This window comes from Cavia porcellus, unplaced genomic scaffold (genome assembly GCF_034190915.1).
Source record: "Cavia porcellus strain 051 isolate PalLab524CR breed Dunkin Hartley unplaced genomic scaffold, mCavPor4.1 scaffold_10, whole genome shotgun sequence".
NCBI lineage: Eukaryota > Metazoa > Chordata > Mammalia > Rodentia > Caviidae > Cavia > Cavia porcellus.
The window spans coordinates 37,848,662-37,869,211 of record NW_026947493.1 but is presented as its reverse complement, the minus strand read 5'-3'; the positions used below and the strand labels follow the sequence as shown (position 1 = coordinate 37,869,211).

Genomic DNA, 20,550 nt, shown 5'->3' with positions numbered 1-20,550 from the left:
AGTATGGATAAACATTTGCACTTGTCTTATAACTGGATTAATCTTTGCTAACTGCAGTTACCATTACGTTTTAGTACTTGAATAACACTTTATTATGGGTATGAATGGCATCATTCCAAGAATAATGCATTGGTCACTGGACTGCAAACGAAAGTGACGGAGATTCATAAACCACCCGCCCAGTCCCAAAGAGCTTTCAGACAAGCAGTCCTGGGTCTGCTCCACAACCCTAGACCCGCACCGAGTGACGTCTACACGTCCGCATCCAGGCGAGGAGGGTGGGTACACTCACTGCGCAGCACGCTCCCAAGGTCACGTGTCCTGTGGCCCCGCCCCGACGCAGCTGCCACTGCTGCGCGTGCGCGGAGTCCAGCGCGCTCTGCGGCTTGGTCCGCAGTGGAGGCTGCGCGAACAGCCAGGGGGCGGTGGATGGCTGTGCGGGGCCCGGCGGGCTCGGGGCCTAGCTCCCACGAGCTGGTGGACGAGGCTGTGGCGGCGGCCGGGGGGCGCCAAGCACCGACCCTTGTGGCAGCGGGACCCGCGGTGGAGGGCGAGGAAGAGGATGATAGCCGTGGCCGGGGCCTGCTGCGCTGGGACGGTTTCTCGGCCTGGCTGCACTGCGTGTGTGTGGTGGGCTTCGACCTGGAGCTGGGCCAGGCCGTGGAGGTGAGGCCCGGCCGCACCCTGTCTCCATGCTTCGCCCCCGCGCCGGGGCCGGCTCCTCAAGGCCGTGGCCCGCGGCCGGCTGGCCAGGACCCCAGCTGTCGCGCATCCGGGCGTGGCCGGCAGACCCTGGGCAGCTCGAGCGGGGCTGCGGTCCATCAGCAGTTCCCGTGGGAGGATGTTGGACTGCGGCGAAGGGTGAAAAGTTTTCTCTAGGCCCCTCCTAAATACTTGATGGTGTTTGTCTTTTCTTTTTTCTGTCTTTTTTTTTTTTTTAACCGAGAGTCAAAGGAGTAACTTAAAAGGGTTAGCAGCACCCAGAGAAGTAGCAGGCAGAATGTTTGTCTGGTACTCTTTTCTACTTAGAGAACAGTACCCCAGACATACGGTGAACTACAGTTGCCAAACTTGCAATGCTACAAATTTGAAGACTCAAAAGATTGCTTTGGTCGATTTCAGTAATCCTTAGGGTAGTCCACTTAGCCTGAGGTGAAATGCTTATCTCCACATGCATTTTCTCCTTTTCGGTTTTTTTTTTTGTTTGTTTGTTTGTTTCTTTGTTTCTGTTATTTATTATTGTTTGTGGAATTGACCTGAAATGTCATGATGAGTATAGGGAAAACCATTTGCTTGTGAATCTGACTTTTTTCGTTTTTGAGCATCGCGTGTTGGAAGACCTAGTCTTATTTTTTGACGTTCCTTAGCATCCTTTCTATAACATCCGCACTTGCTTGTCTTTTGTGTCCAAGGAAAACATTATCAGAAGCGTGCATTTTTTTGTGGTTTGGTGGTGATAACGTAATCTTCCAACTTGGGTGGCCTAAATTGACTTTAGAGAATTGTCAGAGAGAAGGCAGGCTGTTCTTAATGGGAAGCTCACTTTTGTATTGAACCTGTTTTCCCAGTATTTTGTCATTTCACAGTGATTTCCCAGCAAGATCTACTAGGCAATATGCTAGTTATTCGATATATAAATATAAGCTGTACCTGTAGATTGAGACAATTCATTGGAAAACCAAAACAATGAGAATCAGCAAGATCAAATGTTGTGACTTTTAATACGGGATAGGTTGAGTGAGTACTTGAGCTGAAATAAACCTTTCCTCCTTTAAAAGAAAAAAAGAATGAATGAGTAAATACATGAGCCATACTTTTATCTTACTAAGACAGGAACAACCAGAGGTGGTGGTGCGACCAGCAATGATCCCAGCACTCCAGAGGCTGAGGCAGAACTGTGATTTCAAAGCCAAAAACAGAAAGAAAATAAAAGAACAGCGGTTCTCAAAAGCTGAAGAAGACATAAGCCATTTATCATTTACAGTGACAAGTTAACCTAAAGTTTTATGTTCAGAAAATACAGCTTTACTAGAAAGCATAGGATTGGGTTGTACATGGTTGCAATTTTAAAAGCTAAAGGAGATTGGGGCTGGGGATTTAGCTCAGCGGCATAAGCGCCTGCCTTGTAAAGCAGGCAGTCCTGAGTTTGATCCCCGGTACCGATAAAAAGGGAAAAAGACACACACACACAAAAAAGCTAAAGGAGATCTTTTTACTTTCACATTATTTGGGAGTCTTTACTAATATTTATTTATTTTTACCAAATAAACAATATTTAACAGTTGAAGTGCCACATTTCATATAGGTATAGTACTGTACAGAGCGTACTTTTCTTTCTTTCTTTCTTTGTTTTTTTTTTTTTTTTTGGTTTTTTGAGCCATGGTCTTGCTATGGTAGGTTCAGGCTGGTTCTGAACTCACTATGTAGCCCAGATTGGCCTTCCACCCGCAGCAGTGTTTAGGCTAAAGTTTTATTTACTTATTTATTTAGCTTCCTTTTTTTTTTTGGTATCGGAGATTGAGCTCAGGACCTCAGGCTTGCCATGCAGACCCTTACTCCACTGAGCTAAATCCTCAGCCTTGGACTTTTTTTTAAATCCACGAAAAAAATAGTACAATGAATACCATGAACTCTTCACTGGAAAAAAGCTCACTAAAACAAAATTATATGTATGTTTTAATAATTTGGGTTTATCCATAGACCTTTAACTGTTTTCAGATTAAGGATTATTACTTTTGGAAAGTATAGAATGATGAAATGGGGATAAAATAATTTTGAATCAGAGTGTAGGAAATTCCTAATAAAAGATCCAAAGAAATCGAGACATATGAAAAATGGAATCAGATACCTCCTTTTAAAATTAATCTTTGAGATAGGATCTTCCTATGTTCTCCAGAGTAGCCTCAAACTTTGGATCCTTTCCTGTCAGTCTTCTGGGTAGCCGGATTTACAGGCATGTGCTGTGGTACCCAGCAGCCATGATGCCTTCATGATTCAATGACTACTATTTTGTTGTTGTTTTTTAAACAGAGTCTTGCTATGAAATCTAGGTTGGCCTTGAACACCCACCCAATGATCCTCTGGCTTTAGCCCCCCAGTTGGGATTACCAGCTCAATACCTATCTTTTTTTTTTTTTAATTTTAATTTTTTAATTTTTTTTTTTTATTTTTAAATTTTTTAAATACCTATCTTTCTGATAAGACATATGGGCTTAAAAATGAAAATAAATACAAATTGGTAGCCAGTATATCCTCTTTTTTTTTTTTAATATCTTAGATTGAACTCACGACCGCCTGCTTGCAAGGCAGGTGCTTATGCCACTGAGCTAAATCCCCAACCCTAGTAGCTAGTATATCAAAATAGTTGAAAAATATATTTCATTTTTGGACTGCAGCTATATCCATGTTGATAATGGTTAGGAGAGTGGCTGGAATGTGACTAGAACTATAGACTTGTGTTGGAGAAGTGCCATATGGTATCTCCAGCTCTACAACCTATAATGTACAACCAACGAGACTGAAAGGGAAGTTTAAAACAAGAGGGTACTGAATTTGCACAGTACTATTTTTGAGCCCACCTTATCAGAAGGTCTTATCAGAAGGATAGGTATTGAGCTGGTAATCCCACTGGTTGGGAGGCTGAAGCAGGGGGATCATTGGGTGGGTGTTAGAGCCCAGCCTGAATTTCATAGAAAAGAGACCCTGTTTAAAAAACAACAAAATAGCCCTGTGTGGTGGCTCACACCTGTAATCCCAGCACTTGGGAGGCTGAGGCAGGAGGATCATTGAAAGTTCGAGACCAGCCTAGGCTACAAAGTGAGCTCAAGGCCAGCTTGAGCTGCACAGCAAGACCCTGTCTCAAAAAAAAAAAAAAAAAAAAGAAAACAAAATAGTAGTTATTGAATCATAGGCTTGAGAGACTGAAATGCCTGTTCTGCCGTGACAGAAAGCCTGTACTTATAAATTTATAAATACATAAATAATGCCACTTAATTGTTCTTAAATCCCTACTAAGCAGCATAGAATTGTGATTGAGAATCTAGTGTCTAGAGCTGGACTTTATAGATTTGTATCCTTGTGACTTTGAACAAATTATTTAGTGTGTCTGAATTTTTTAGAGGTTCATTTTTCAGTGAAGATAATCCCTGATTTTGCTTTGTGAAGTTGGGCTTTAATTTTCTCACTGAAAATGAAATTGAATTAGAATCAGTACTTTTTTTTGATATAGAAACTTTTGTCCTTTGTAAGTAAAAATCCGATATGGAATCTTAATGGCTAGTCAGATTGATATGGGGCCTGTGTATATTTTTGGTTGTAGACAACAGAAATTTTCTGCTTCTCAAGTAGAAAAGCTAGCTGTGTGTGATGGTGCATGCATGTAATCTCAGCACTCAGGAGGGTAGTTTTGAGTTCCAGGCCAGCCTGAACTGCATAGTGACACCCTGTATCAAAAAGACAAAAATAAACAGAAAAGCTAGCTCCAGCAGAAAAGAGGAACTTGATGTAAAGAGAGGGATTTCATTGTACTCAAGCACAAATTTAGTAGCACTTCAGAAAATGACTGGAGCCCAGAACCAAAAAAAACGTTGCTTTGCTCTTTTATTTGCATGTTTTTGTTATTGTTGTTCGTTTTGTTTAGGTTTTTTTGTTTGTTTGTTTTTGAGACAAGGTCTTATTATGTACTTCAGGCTGACATTGAATTCACTATGTAGCCATGCTGGCCTTTAAGTTGTGGCGATCCTCCTGCCTCAGCCTCTTGTAGATGTGTGCCATCGTGCTCAACTTTTTGTTTTTGTTTTTTGTTTGATTCATATTTCATATTCCCTACATACAACTTCTGCTTCTTAATGGTGGGGAAGTTGCCCTTTTCAAAAAGCTGTATCACTGAGGAGGATGAATCTTCACTCTTGCTCTCAACAGTAGAAGAAAATAACTCTAGGCCTGGATTGGGAAAGTTTTCACTCTGATACAATTGGCTGAAGACCTGATTGGATGGGGGATGGGGAAGACCTGATTGGATGGGGGATGGGGGAGTAGTTTGCTGTGTGTTAAAATTCTGTGGAAGCTCCAATGCTAAGTGAGGGAGAAGGGAATTAAGGAAGATCTTGCGAGGTACAAGAGACTGAGAAAGTCTGATTATAGGGGTTGTGCTCCCCTTTACTTACCTGAGGGTTCTGGAATCACCACAAAAATCCCTAGTGTCCTCTAAAACAAGGTTTGACATCCCCCATCACCTTTAGCTTTGAAATGATTATCTGGATCCAGAATTGACTTATTTATTCAAGTTTCTTTTTCTTACATAAGAATAACATGCTCTTTGTTGAACACTTGGCTGAAAAAGAAAATTTTAAGCTAGAAAAAAATTGCTCCTAGTTCTAACAAGAAATAAATTCTATTAATATTTGGCATTTTTGTTAATACTTTTTAAAAGATGCACCAGAACCTCCAGCTAGCATTTTCCCTCTTTATAATTTTATATCCATCAAGGGTTAATTTGATTGTTAGGAACAAAATCTTCTCAAATAATTTTGAGTAAAGGAAAATTGTGAATATTGCAGGCAGTCTATTGCAACCCAAGTGCAGGCAACAAGCATGAACCTCTTGGGATTTTGAAAATTCCAGGCTTTTGTCTTTGTCTCTGGAGCTGTGTGGTCTTTTGTCTCTGCTTCTCATTGTGTGTCTATTCCAGTCTCTGTGCTGAGACCATTTTCCTCTGCAGGAGTCTTCATTTCTCTTTCCTTATAAATTATGCTTATTTTTGGATTATGGTAGTACTAATTTTTAGCCAAACTTTACTCTAGAAGAAAACTTCTGGAATCAGACTGAAGCTTAAGGAAAACAGCAGAATTTTGATTGGTTCTGCAGAGGTCAGGGCCTTTTGTTCAGTTAGTTGGAGTCAGGGTATCAATAACTGTAGTGGCCCCCTAGGCTCACCTCTACAGTAAGAGGAGAGGCTACTTTCAAAGCATGGAGTGGACTGCAGTCACCCAAATGTGTACTATAAGATATCCATGGTGGCGCCTATAATCTCGGATTAAGGAGGCTGAGACATGTGGATTGCTGCAAATTTCAGACCAGCCTGGATTACATAGTCAGTTCAAGGCTAGCCTGAACTACATAGTGAAACCCTGTCTCAAAAAACAAAAAACAACAAACTTTGAACAGCTCGCCAGATCATGAAAGACTTTTACCGATATAACTTTAATATTTAATTACTATTACTTGCACAGTATAAAGAGGTTACTTTGTGTTATATGTACATACTGGAGAAGCTCTGTATCTTTGAGGGCCTTTAGGTCCATAAGGACTTACAGCACTTCATGCTGGTAGTAGGTGGATATTTCTGTAGTTCGAGATGGCAGCCTGAATGGCTGCCACTACAGATCCTACAAGAAAATACATACCATTGTATCAGCTGTCCAGCTTCTTGGACAGAATTTAATCTAGTGAAAGGTGTATAAACTCGGGTTTTGAACATTTTCTCGTTTTCTGATCATTGGCCAGTTTCTTTAACTGATTCTCATTTTCTTTACCCATAGAATGAGAAAATATCTGTCCTTGGAGGTAATACATGTAAAACTAATGTCTTTTGTTTAACATATGCCCAATATGTTTTTCTTTTTTATGGCTACGTTGAATAATTAATGTGGAACTATTCTTGGCTTTCTACTCAGTCCACTGATTTGCTTTCTTTTTTTCCTGTACCCGGGATCAAACTCACAACCTTGCACTTGCCAGGCAGGTGCTTGTGCCGTTAAGCTAAATCCCCAGTCCTAATATTTTTGGATCACAAAATAGCTTTGTATATGGATGGAGTGTTACAGCTGTAGTCTGACAAGCAGGAACTTTTATGCCATGGACAAAAGAGCAATTTGCACTTTGGGAGGCTGAGACACAGAGGGTCACAAGTTAAAGTCCAGCTTAACCAGTGTAGCAATTTAGTGAGACCCTGTCTGAAAATAAAAAATAAAAAGGGCTAGGGAAGTAGCTCAGTTATGCCCTGGATTCAAACTCTAGTAATACACACACACACACACACACACACACAGAGAGAGAGGAAGTAAATCTCCTTTCTCTTTCGCTTTTGGGCTTCTTTGAATCAGTATTGCTTCCCTCTTATCCTCTAATAAGATGGAGACCAGCGTAGTCATCATTCTTTTTTCTTTTTGTTCTGGGAAAGGGGATGGAAGACCAGTTTTCCTTGTCTTAGCATGGTTTGTATTTTTCTGGGGAGGATAAAGGCCATTAAATGAAGGGCTGTTTTTTTTTGGCTTGTGTGTTTGCTCTCATAAGCTGGGTGACTCATGGCCTCGGTATATGATCCTCAACAAGTTTACTATTGTACCTGAGATGTAGGTGTTACCCTGGTGTCTCATTGATCCATCTAGTCAGCAGATATTTATTGGGAGATTATCATATTCCAGATTAGGTATGTTCTGGAGATGGAGCCTTGATCATTCCTTCTTCTGTACAGTTAGTACAACCCAGCAGGAAAAGTAACCGTTAGGATAGAAGGAATGCTGGGTACTAACAGTTGCTTTATAATTTCCTTGCAAGGTAGTAATACTTCAAAATAGCTTGATATAGTTCTATTATTTGGATGTTAAACCTTTAGTAACTCCTCTTGGCCCCCAGATTTTATGCTTTCAATTTACCAGCCTCTAATTCTGTTATACAATTACAGAATCTCAGTGTGGAAACACTGAGACATCCTTCTACCCAGTTAGCATTTTCACAAACCGTTTGTGGTTTTTGTGTTTACTATAACTAATAATATGAAACATGGACAATTGCATGTAAACTTTGCCCGTTTTTTAGAGAAGTGCTTCACTGTTCATTCAGTGTCTAAGTTGATCAAGTTTGTGGTAGCATATTTTATTTTAGATCTTCAGTGAGCTAGAATATGAGACCTCAGTCTGTCCTGATGCTGTAGCTAGGGAGTCTTTCTACTTATTAAAATAAGTAAACTTTTCTATTGAACAATAACTTACATAGAGAAAAGTACATAAATCCTAAGTTCATAGCTTGGTGAGTTTTCATAAACTAAACATTCCCATATATAAATACCATATAGATCAAGAAACAGTATTAAAATTGTTTTGGGACATTAACTTGTGCTTGCCAGACATTTTATATTTTGTGGCCAATGTAGAGGTAACTATTAAAGACATTTGCTAAGTATATATATAAAAAAGGAAACAATATTGCTGGGAGTGCTAATGCATGCTTGTAATTCCAGTTCTTGGGAGGCTGAGACAGGAGGATTGCTGCAAATTTGAGGCCAGTCTGGGCATTTAGTGAGCTCAAGGCCAGTCTGAACAACATAGTAAGACCCTTTCTTGAGAGAGAGAGAGAAAGAAAGAAAGAAGAAAAGAAAAAATCAGAATATTACCACTCCTCCAGGAATTTTTCCCTGAGAGTCCTCTTTCAATACTGATCACTCACTTTGCCTTTTCTAAAGGGTATCCACCATCCATATAAAGTTTATGCTAGAATCAGATGAGTGCAAGTAGTTCTCCATTTTCTAAATGAATTGTACTTAACTTAATATCATTACTGGGCATTGGAACATACTTTTCTGTTTTCTAAGTGTGTGTGTTACCCCCATTCAGTCTTGCCTGCTTAACTCATTTTCTTGATTCAGTTTAAGTGTCACTTTGTCAGGGAAGCCTCAACCCAGCTTGTAATATGCAGTTTTTAAACATTTATGATACTTAGCACAGTATTCTCCTGTGATGGACCTGTGCTTGCTTGCATTTTATCATTCTTGCTCTTGATTATCTTTTACACCATACTTATGTTTCTGGCTCATTACTTTTGGTGCACTAATTATCCTAATCTTTTCCCTAAATTTGTCTCAGGGACTTTGTCTCACTAGCTCTAATGCCTAGGCTCACTTCAGGCTATCTGCCAAAGTGTACCTCTCTTTCTTTGGCATTAGTGTATGCCACCAGTACTCTGCAGTTAAACTACGGAATCATCCACAGTGGTTTTTATTGGGCAATTAAGTAATTCCAACTACAAAACAACATTAAGTTTTGGGAGTGAGGAGAAATATATAGCAAAAATCTTCAATTTGTGTATGTAATCAAGAGATGATAATAACATAGACAATGGCATTTCCTTTCTCACACCTTTACGCTTGATTACAGATCATATGAGACTGATTAACTACTTATATTAGTTCAGTGGCTATACCAAAGACCCAAATGAATTCTGCCTATCAGATGCAAGGTTTTATTTTTTGAGACAGGGTCTCACTATGTAATGAAAGCTGACCTTGAATTCCTTATGTAGCCCAGGCTGGCCTGGAACTTGAGGCAGTCCTCCTGCCTCAGGCTTTTAAATGCTGGGTTTACAGGAATGTGCTACCATGCCCAACTTCCCAATGATTTTTATGGGGAGTGTTATGGATTGGGAACTGGTAGTCAACTTAATGCCAGCTGGATTACATCGGCATGGCATTGAGCAAAGATGCTCCACCTGAGGAAAGTTGCCAGGATAAATAGGTAGAAAAGAAGGGTGTTGAAGGGTTGAGGCGTTAAGGAGGCATTGTGGGTTCTCCTACGAGTTGCTGTCTGAGTTGTTGGTTCTCCTGGAGAAGCTTTGGTCCTCACATTGAGCATTGCTTCCTGGCTCCAGAAGGGAAGACATATGCTGCTTGGTCTCCAGGATGAACTTGTCACACTGCTTCCTGGCCTGTACCCGACTGTGCTTGTCGTCGGAGGAGCTCGGGGCCTCTGTGTCGCTGAGGACAGCTTTGGTGCCTTTCAGGATAGCCCCGCTCTTTGCTGTGAGTGTGACTTCTCGGCTCCAGCGTAGAACCCTCATCCCACTAGCACAGCTCCTTCATCCTGCTGGCATAGACTTTGTGGCTTCACCGCTGACCCTTGGGTCTTCTCAGCACGGATCCGTAAAAGAGACTGGCGTGAGTCCTTGTGAGCTCTGGACTTCCAGTTGGACTCGTGGAGGCATTGTCATGAGCTCTGGGTTTTTATCTGGATTCATGTGGGAAATTGCTGTGGGGTTTAGGCTCTTGACTAAATAATCTATGTCTTTGGTGTTGCAGATAGACTCTTCTTGCATTTTCCTGTGTTAACTCCCGGTGACCATTATAAAAATATTATAAACTCCATGTCCTAATCCTAGTTGTTCTCTGTATACAACCCCTGACTACAACAGGGAGGCATGTTTAGGAGATGAATTTCTGATGTATCTCTTTAAATATATTTTTCCTGTTTTTCTTGTGCACTTAGTATTTGTCGATGTCGCTCCCGGCCGGCAGGAAGGACACACGACAAAGTCTGGCAGTGGACAACCTTTTCTTTTATTTTCCTTCTCCGTACAGCCTGCCCTGGGATCGCTCCCAGCCGAAGCCTCCTTTGGTCCGCTCCCCGCGGCTCCTTTTGGGCTTCTACTTCCGGGCTTCTTCTTCTCCCCCAGGGGTGGCACCAGTATATATACGGATACAGTGTCCAATCATGTTAAAGTAAGCAAGGCAAGCTGATTGGCTAACATCATCAGTTGCCAGGCAGACTATATTGTTGAGCGGGTTGCTTACGCGGTAAGCAGGAAACTAACGTGCTCGATGGGAGGGGTAATCTACCTCAGGCTTTACTCTTTACTACAGGCCTCACGTCCGCCAAGTGAGGCGACCGGGCTCGGGGCTGCGGCTCCCAACATCTCCCCCTTTTTTATTTTTTATGAATGTGCGCATCGTAGCCCTTCCTGGACTGGGTGCAGAGGCTTATGCCCTATGTGTAGGCCCACCGTAGGTCCTTGGCTTAGACCCTGGTTGGCCATGCCATGGTCTGCCAAGGCCCTGAGGCCCTCGTCCTTTTTCTAGGGCCAGGCACAAACTGGACGGAACCTGGATGCACACAAGCTTGCACTCATTTCCTCTCCGTAAAGAAATCCCCTCGGAGAGAAATTTAGACCTGGGCAGCATCTAACAGTCCAGCGGCTTACGTGCAGGATGGGGTAGGGCCTGGCTTAGGTTGAGTCGCACCGGGGGAGTACGCTCTTACCCGTCATTGACTCTCCTACCCAGCTATATCATAATTTTTTAGAGGAGGAGTGTGGGAAGCTCACCGTCCCTAGACTCGGTCGTAGGCTAGGCGAGCGAGCCATGCATATGCCTGAGGATCTTCTTGTCCATTTCGGGCTACCGCTATTTCTATTCATCTTGTTGGTTGGTCTGTGATGGATCTCCGGTAGGGCAGGTCTGATCTTCAGTCGAGGGCTTTGTCGCCCGTGTCAGTCTCTCCGGTACCCACAGTGGTTCTCGTCCCGATTCCTGCAGAAAAACACAAACCGCGCCTCGGTTCCAGCTGACCACTGGATCCGGGCCCATCCATTGTCCTGTCAGGACATCTTTCCACTTCACCCACCCTTTATGGTTGGGGGAAGGGTTGCAGTGCTCCACAGCTGGGGAGCAATTATCATTATTTAAATTTAAAAAATTGTGTGTGAATAGTGCCATGGATAATCGTGCCTTTGGGGCCAGGCCTTGGCCTACTCCCCCTTTTTGTTTTTGTAAAATTTCTTTGAGGCTTCTATGAGCCCTCTCAATGATTCCTTGACCTTGGGGATTGTATGGGATACCATGTTTTAATTGAACCTCCATCATTTTGCAGAACTCATTGAAGGCTTTGCCTATATAGGCTGGTCCATTATCAGTTTTTAATATTTTTGGTTTGCCCCATGCGGCCCAAGCCGCCAGGCAATGATTGATCACATTAGACACTTTTTCACCTGTTTCTGCTGTTGCAAATATGACGTGAGAACAGGTGTCTGTGGAAACATGAACATATTTAAGAGTCCCAAACTCCTGTATATGTGTGATGTCCATCTGCCAAACATCACCAGGGATCAAACCTCGAGGGTTTACTCCCATCGGTATGGCAGGTTTGTATGTGGCACAGGAGCCACATAGTCGCACGATATCTCGTGCATCTGCTCTGGAAACATGGAAATGGTTTGCTAGTGTCCTGGCATTGACATGAAACTTATCATGGAAGGCACGGGCTCGCTCGATTGGTGTTAGTAAGGTGAAAATCCATAACGGGCGAGTGGCAGTGTCAGCAGCCGCATTCCCCTGTGCCATAGGCCCTGGCAGGGATGTATGTGCTCTTATGTGGGTGGTGAAGACCTTATGGTGTCTGTTCTGAAGCAATGTCTGGATAGACAGGAACAGCCCAGCCACTGTGGAAGTGGATCTAATTAAACCGGCAGTCTCAAGCACTTGCATAGCATTGACCATATACCTAGAATCGGAGACAATGTTAATGGGTCAGATCTTATCGGCGGCATCTTGCATCCGAGCCACAAAATCAACGAATGGCTCTGTTGTGCCCTGGACTATTTTAGAAAGGCACAAGGATGCCGTTCCGGCACCACTCACCTGCTTCCAGGCGCGAAGCCCAATGGTATTGATCTGCTCATAAACTGCACCAGGGAACTGAGTCTGATTATCAGCGTGTTGGCCTTCCCCCATAAGCATGTCTAGGAAGAACACACGACAAAGTCTGGCAGTGGACAACCTTTTCTTTTATTTTCCTTCTCCGTACAGCCTGCCCTGGGATCGCTCCCAGCCGAAGCCTCCTTTGGTCCGCTCCCCGCGGCTCCTTTTGGGCTTCTACTTCCGGGCTTCTTCTTCTCCCCCAGGGGTGGCACCAGTATATATACGGATACAGTGTCCAATCATGTTAAAGTAAGCAAGGCAAGCTGATTGGCTAACATCATCAGTTGCCAGGCAGACTATATTGTTGAGCGGGTTGCTTACGCGGTAAGCAGGAAACTAACGTGCTCGATGGGAGGGGTAATCTACCTCAGGCTTTACTCTTTACTACAGGCCTCACGTCCGCCAAGTGAGGCGACCGGGCTCGGGGCTGCGGCTCCCAACAAGTATTTTCAAATATTCATCTGAGAACTTCTGAAGTTCCTCAAGGCTGTTTCAGGAGATCTATAGCATCCTCTCCACCTGTTTAAGGGTGCCTTTCTTCAGGTACTTGGACCAAAACAATGTGCTGCAATGTTATAAGATGCACACAAAAGCAGATAGGATAATCCAGCAGTGTCTATTAAACCATATATTGGAGAAATTTACAAGGATATAGGGCAATACCATTTTCTCCCAAAGGTTCTAGAGTTTAGGATTAGGGATGTAGCTCAGTGGTGCAAGTGCGAAGTCCTGAGTTTGATTGCTGGCACCCCAAAAAAAGGTTTTTTTTGATTGGTAAATATGTAATTATTTGCATAAAATAGAATATTTATGTTAGCAAGTAATAGATTGATATTTTTTAGGGTAAGTTAACATTTTGAAATTATTTTTTTAAGTTTTTTGAGACAGGGCTGTCTATGTATTACAAGCTGGCCTTCAACTCTCAAGGATCTCCTTGCCTCAACCTCCTGAGTGCTAAGTAAACGCTTTTTGTTTCTAGTATGGTGAATGTTGATAGCTACAACCTGCATAAAAAAAAAAAGCTTCTGGGGACCTCAAAAAACCTTAGGAGTGAAAAAAATACCTTTTTTTTTTTTTTGTCTTTTTCATTTTTATTGGTACCGGGGATCGAACTCATGACCGCCTGCTTGCAAGGCAGGTGCTTATGCCGCTGAGCTAAACCCCCAGCCCCTGAAAAAAATATCTTAAGAGGGTACAGAAGTCTGGAGGTAGAAAGTTTGACAACTGACTTGAGATATTTTGATTAGTTGACAGATGGGAGGTAGGCTAGTGGATCTACTTCTGACTGGCCATTAATGTTTGATTGCTTTCTGATAATTCCATATTACTGTTTTTTTTTTCATTACTATATCATTCATTTATGGTGCTATTAGTAGTTTCTTAATAAGAGAACTGGAAAACAAATGGGTATTACAAAAACTAAGGGTGTCAACTTCGTTTTATCTCACTTTTTATCCATCTGTCTCTGCCTCAAGAGTGCTGGGATTGGGGCTGGGGATTTAGCTCAGCGGCATAAGCACCTGCCTCAAAAGCAGGCAGTCGTGAGTTTGATCCCTGGTACCGGTAAAAAAACAAAAAAGCCCCCCCCCAAAAAAAAAGAGTGCTGGGATTTGCAGGCAGGTATGACGGAAGCCTTTTTAAATAAAGAAGCTGAAATTTAGAGATAACTTGCCACAAATTACACACTTTTTTCTTTTAAGAACTTTTTTTTTGCCTTCTGTTAACTGAAATTCACATTATAAAACATGCCATGCTATCTAGTAGACTGTTCCTAAAGATTGAAATCTCCCTGGTTGAGATGTGATGTGGGTATTTCTGAGTTTTTAAACTTCAAAATTTTAGAAATCTGAAACTTCCAAGAATAAAACAAGCTACTAGTGTTTTACAAATTACACACTTAATAAGCCAAGATTTGAACCCACTTCTTTTGCCACTAAAGCATGATTTTTTTCCTCCACTGTACTGTGCTATCCTGGGGAATTTGTTTTTCACTTTTATTTATTACTTAGAGAAAATTAAAGCAAATTAGATGTGTAAAATGCAAGTGGTAACTTGAACTTCTAATTTGACAATGACAGCTTGCTTTTATCCACAAAGTCTTTCACCTTATGTGTTGAACATCCCTAACCCAAAAATACAAAATCCAAAATGTTCCAAAATCTGAAACTTTAAAAGTTTATTTTTCATAAACTAGAATATTTTTAAATTGTAAAGGTTTGGTTTTCAGAGCATTTTGAATTTTGATTTTGGAGGTGGTGTGTTTAACTAGTAAAGTCAGTGCAAATACTGCAAAATTTGAAAAAGCCCAAAATCTGAAATACTTGTGCTCCCAAGCATTTTAGCTAATGGACCTGTAATAGTACTAAAGCTGTTTTGAGACCTGTAATAGTACTAAATCTGTTTTGTGAATTGTGTATAAAATACTTCTAGCATTGTTAAAGTCTCCTTAAATGACAGAATTCTTAAATATTCTACAAAATGCACACAAGACGTTTTCTTCTGTTTGGAGAAAACTGTTGTCTTAACGCAGACCAGTGTGACCCATGTCAGTGATATGTTGAATTTTCTGAGTTTAGGTATTGTAACACCTCATAATCACAGGTGAATGCTGAAGTGAGATGATGTTAATTCCCCTTTCTCAGTGTATTTGTGAGGCTTGATTGCTGGATGTAGTGCAATGTGTTATCACAAGAGAAGCACTTGATAAATAGAAACTATTATAATTACTGTTTCTGAAAATAATGAAATGATTACCCTTTGGTCTAGTTTATTTAAGTGTATAATATTACTTATTTAATAAATTAGTGCCTAATTACAGAGATCTTTATAAGTAATACAGGATCAGTTTTTTTGTTTGTTTGTTTGTTTGTTTTTTTGGTCTTTTTCGTTTTTATCGGTACCAGGGATCAAACTCATGACTGCCTGCTTGCAAGGCAGGCACTTATGCCGCTGAGCTAAATCCCCAGCCCCTACAACATCAGTTTTGAAGGTGGCATCATTAAATATTTTTGGTACTTATTATAATAGGAGGACTGAGAATATTTGAGTAGGTCATTTAATACGTTTAGCACCTGTCATGCACAGAGAATTATGTAGTCTTTTTTCTGTTGAGATAACAAAATAACTGATACCATGGTAGTAAAGAGGTTTATAAACTCAATTTTGGAAGTTCAAGAAGCTGGCACTAACACTCGCTCAATTCTTGTAAGGCCTTTGTGGCTGCACGACAACAGGGCATTGTGGTGGGAACACAAATGAGAGGTCTCAGTGTGAGTTAGGAAGCACGAAACCACAGAGGGGCCAGGCTGTTCTTTTACTTTTTGTGGTGGTGGGGATCAAAACCAGGGCCTTGTGCATTCGAGGCAAACATTCTGTCGCAGAATTACATCAGCAGCCCCTTCTAGGAACTGATCGATCCACTCCTGGAGACCATCATTAGTCCTTCCTCAGGTGCCCTCACACCTGATTATCTGCCATGAGGTCCTCACTTTTTTTTTTTTTTTGGTCTTTTTGAGACTCACTGTGCAGTTTAGCATGACCGTGAACTCACTGTGGGACCCCACTTTTAAAGGTTCCGTCACCTGAATACCTCCACGCTGAGGACCCAGCTTCCTGCTGACGAACTTCTAGTGGACACACTTGAACTTCCAAACCAGCAGATCCTGTTAGATTGTCACTCCTACACATCAAACTTGTGGCCTCTGTTTGCCAGGCAAGCTCCCTACCACTGCTCTAGAACCTCAACCTTTTTTATTTTGAGCAGTTTTACCAAAGTTGCCCAGTTTAGATTTGAATTGTCGTTTTTGTGCCTCAGTTTCCTTAGTAAATGGGATTAGAGGTTAGGGTTAGGGTTCCACTGTCCTTTTTCTTTTGTAAGAGACTATGGGTCTTGCTGTAGTTGCTCAGCCTGTCCCAAATGGTTGAGTTCAAGCTACCTGTGCATACTTAGTGATTGGGACCACTGGCACACATCTCTGCTCTGGCTATTAGTATCTGAATGCTCTAGACATTAAGAGTTAAATAAGAGCAGCAGAGAGTTTTCTGGAATACAGGATTGTGTGTATTGTGGGCCGGACTCTCAGCCCTTAACACCATACCCCACTATCCTTTTTGAAAACCACTGGTCTTTGGTAGTGGTGCCATGGGGTAGAAGCCAGTCTTGTCAGTGCCGGGAAAATCCTTCTATATAAGGCTAGTCAACTAGTCAGAAGTACTGAGTACCTACTTCTTGTCATGTTGATAAATGCGTTGCTTATCTGCTAAGCTCAGGCCGGTCAGACGTAGTGGTATGTGATGGAAGCTTCTGGGTCGCATGTTGACCAGTGTTTGTTCTGGCAGTCGCTGCTATGCCTCAGCACTGCTTCTTTACAGGGGACAAAGGGCAAGAATTTGCCCTTTGGAAGATGGTGTGGTCACTGCAAGTACTAAATTTTAGTAATTTTACCAAAGTACTAAATAACCTGTATAGGGGAGTGCATCATGATTATTTAAAGGAATTGGGTAGGATTTATGGTTAAAGATAATCCTTGAGATTTCCAAAAGTACAATTATTTTTGCACATAATTAGGTTTATTGGTAAACTTTAGGTATACATAATGACCACATTCATCATAGGAAATTTGTACCTGTACATGATATAACTTGATTCTTTTTTTCCCTTTCCCTTCAACGCATCTTTCCCCCTTATTTACAAAAGCTTTGTTTCCATTTTTCCCTTCTTCTTTCCCTGCCTTCCTTCCTTTCCCTCCCGCTCCCTAGTTCCCTTCTTATTTTAACATTTCCCTCCTATTTCACAATATCACTTTTTTGATTTCTCATATCAGAGAAACAATGCTATATTTACACATGTGTGCCTAGTTTATTTCAGTTAATAATATGGTCTCAAGGTACATCTATTTACCTAGAAATGTCCCAGTTTATCCTTTGTGTGTGTTTGTGAGTGTGTGTGTGTGTGTGTGTGTGTGTGTGTGTGTGTGTGTTTGAGGCAGGGTTTCACTCTGCAGTTCAGACTGGTGTTGAACTCACTTTTATAGGCCAGACCAGCCTGGAAACTCACAGTGATCCTTCTGCCTCAGTTTCCTGAGTGCTGGGATTACAGGAATGTGTCACCATGCCTGGCCCAAATTTAAGCTTAAGTAATTGGTCTCCTGTAATCCAAGCACTTGGGTAGCTGAGGCAATAGAATCTTTGCAAGTTCGAGACCAGCCTGGGCTATAAAGTGAGCCCAAGGCCAGCCTGAACTGCGTAGTGAGACCCTGTCTCAAAAAAAAAAAAAAAAAAAGTAATTGGTGATGTGTATTGGCTCCTGGAATCAAGTGAAAGTCTCAGTCTCTCTCTCTCTCTCTCTCCCCCCCCCCCACCTCTTTCACTGTGATTAAACCTAGGGCTTTCACACTAAGGTGTGGCCTCAGCCTTTCATTTATTTGCGGTTATTTATCTATACAGGGTTTTGCTATGTTGCTAAATTGCTCAGTCTGGTTCAAACTTTTGATCCTCTTGCTGCAGCCTCCCAGACCTAGGGTTGCAGCTGTGTGCCACCACACCTGGCAGAAAATTCTTTCTTTTTTTGTCTTTTTTTTTTTTTGAGACAGGGTCTTGCTATGCAGTTCAGGTTGGCCTTGAGCTCACTTTGTAGCCCACGCTGGTCTCGAACTCGCAATGTCCTCCTGCCTCAGCCTCCCGAGTGCTGGGATTACAGGTGTGAGCCACCACACCTGGCTCAATTATTTCTGACGTAGATAGCCAGAAGTATAGTTTTCTTTAGATTATAGGTTTTAAAAAGTTAAACTTTGAGTTATTAGTTGTTCAGATGGTAAAGTTTTCTTGATAATTTGTGATGTTACCAATCTTAGAGATAATTTTGACTCAAAAATGTTTTTAACCTAACGTAAATTTTACTCAGTTGTTCTACCTTCTCATTTTACTGCTTAAGTTTGTGATTGTGTGTGTGTTTGCTTTTTTAAATGAGGTCTTGTTCTGTTTCCCAAGCAGGCCTTAAACTCCTAAGCTCAAACAGTCCTTCCTTCTCAGCCTCCCAAATTGCTAGAGCTTCCAGTGAATGTTGCTGTGTAATGTTTCTTGAAGTCCTTTGCCTGTAGCCAAGTAAAACGTTGTAGCCTGCTAATGTTCATGTCTAACAAAATTTAACTCTCTTCTTTCAGGTAATTTATCCTCAACATTCCAAGCTTACTGATAAAGAAGTAAGTAAAAATACTGTTCTATATACTCTATTATTATATTCCTATTTTTTTTATTGGTGTGTGTATATATGTCAGCATATATAGCTTTTGTTTTCTTTTTCAGAAAACCAATATTTGCTATTTGTCTTTTCCAGATTCAAATTCAGGTAATTACTTTTCTTGTGGTATTTGTATTGAATTTTACACCGAGAACACTGATTATACTCAATATACAAAAATTAATTGAAATAACAGAATACAAACTGAATTTCAGCCCAACAAGGTAGTGATTTTAATTCCCAGTTAAATGAGGTCTACTTGGGTTACTGTTGATTTTAGATGGTTCAGCTCTTGAAGATAATTTATGATGTAATGAGATATCAAGGAGCAATAAACTGTTAAAATAGCAAAGAGATTGAAAATTACAACTTTGAAATGTTTGGGGACTTAAAGTGTGTAATTTACTTTCAGTTTAGAATTCAGGAGCTTTCCAGGAATTCTATAAAAGCAGTGAGTTAAGAAAAAATAAGAAGAGATTGCATTAGTTATGAAACATGGCTATCAGTTAGAGTAGTTTGTATGGGTTACTGTATTCTGTAAGTAGTTGGAATAGTGCTTGATGTGTGAAAAACACTATGTAGGTATTTACTTCTTACGTTTGATTTTTCCTGGTCTCTTTCGGACTCTGTGTGGTCCTAATTGCTGATATCTTCCAAGTCCTCTCTTGTGTTTTTACTTTCAAAGCAGCTTTTTAGTGTACAGTGACCAGAGCAGTCAGCCTCTCAGGCCACACACAGAACCCGATTTCCATTTCCTTTTCCTTTTCCTTTTGTTTTTACTTCTCAATATTGTTAATTTAGTTCGGTTAATCTGATTTGAAACATTGACATTAAAAACATTTTTCTCTGTATCTTTCTCCTTTCTGTATAAATGCTTCCAGAGTTTTCCTTATATTATAGTTGGAAATCAGCCTTGGTGAAATATGTGAAAGAACATTGTTATCTTTGCAAATTATTTGCCTTTGCTAGAGTTCAGTAGGTCTTTTCTTCTGACTTGTAGTTAATAGACGTTTTTAGTGTTTTTTGTCTCTGTTTTCTCTTTTGGTTAGGACTGGGGGTTGAACCTAGGCCCTGTGCACTAAGCTCTCCAGCACTTTTTTGTGTTTTCCGTTATGAAATACTGTGTCTGGCTAAATTGCCACATGGCCCTGGCTGGGCCCACATTTTCAGTCCTTCTGCCTCAGTTGCCGAGAGTGTCAGCTATGTGCCACCCACCATACCTGGCTTTTTTGTGTATTAGTGAAATAATGATAGAGAGGTCTTCTAGGATTTGTGCTCATTTCAGTGCACATTTTCTTTATGAAATGTATGCATACAGTTTTCAATGTAGTGAGTCTTGGATTGATTTTCTGGAACTTAAGGTAATCTGAGTTGTGTGGATTGCAGGATGAATTTTTTTCTGTGATTGGTATCCTGGTGGGTTGCATTGCACACTTCTCTCTATATATTTTTACATGAGCATGAGAGGGATCAGAAAATGCTCATTTCCTCCCAAATATGCTTTTTTGCCATAAAGATTATTTTGAGCTGAACATGATAGAGAAGCAACAGGTGTAAAATGCTCTCTCCCTTCACCCCATATGTCTGAACGCAAGGCATGAATTTCTCTTTATGAAGGTGTTTCGTGGCCTAACCCCTTTGCCATACTAGGAAGAGGAGTTTTCAGAATCATCATAAAAGGCTCTTCGTGGAGGTGGCCATGACTTGTGTCTGCATAAACAGATTTTACTAAACCAGCCTTGATTGCACATGCCTGTAATTCCAGCTCTCACAAGGCTGAAGGCAAGAAGATCCTTGTGAGTCTGAGACCAGCCTGGGTTACAAAGAGGGCTCAAGGCCAGCCTTAACT

The 20,550-nt window shown here is 41.2% G+C and overlaps 1 protein-coding gene across 3 annotated transcripts in view; it reads left to right on the top strand.

Moving 5' to 3' along the window:
• Positions 1–354: 354 nt before the first annotated feature.
• The window catches only part of Dennd6a (DENN domain containing 6A), a 77,554-nt gene continuing 57,358 nt past the window's right edge, over positions 355–20,550 (top strand). Inside the window, exons 1-3 of one of the 3 annotated variants that reach the window (XM_063257334.1) lie at positions 355–666; positions 18,625–18,663; positions 18,767–18,809. In XM_063257334.1, the coding sequence (XP_063113404.1) occupies positions 430–666; positions 18,625–18,663; positions 18,767–18,809 (319 nt within the window). In that variant the 5' untranslated portion in view covers positions 355–429. Of the gene's footprint in view, positions 667–18,618; positions 18,664–18,766; positions 18,810–20,550 lie in introns of those variants that run through there. The other 2 variants (XM_063257333.1, XM_063257336.1) reach the window with 2 other exon arrangements.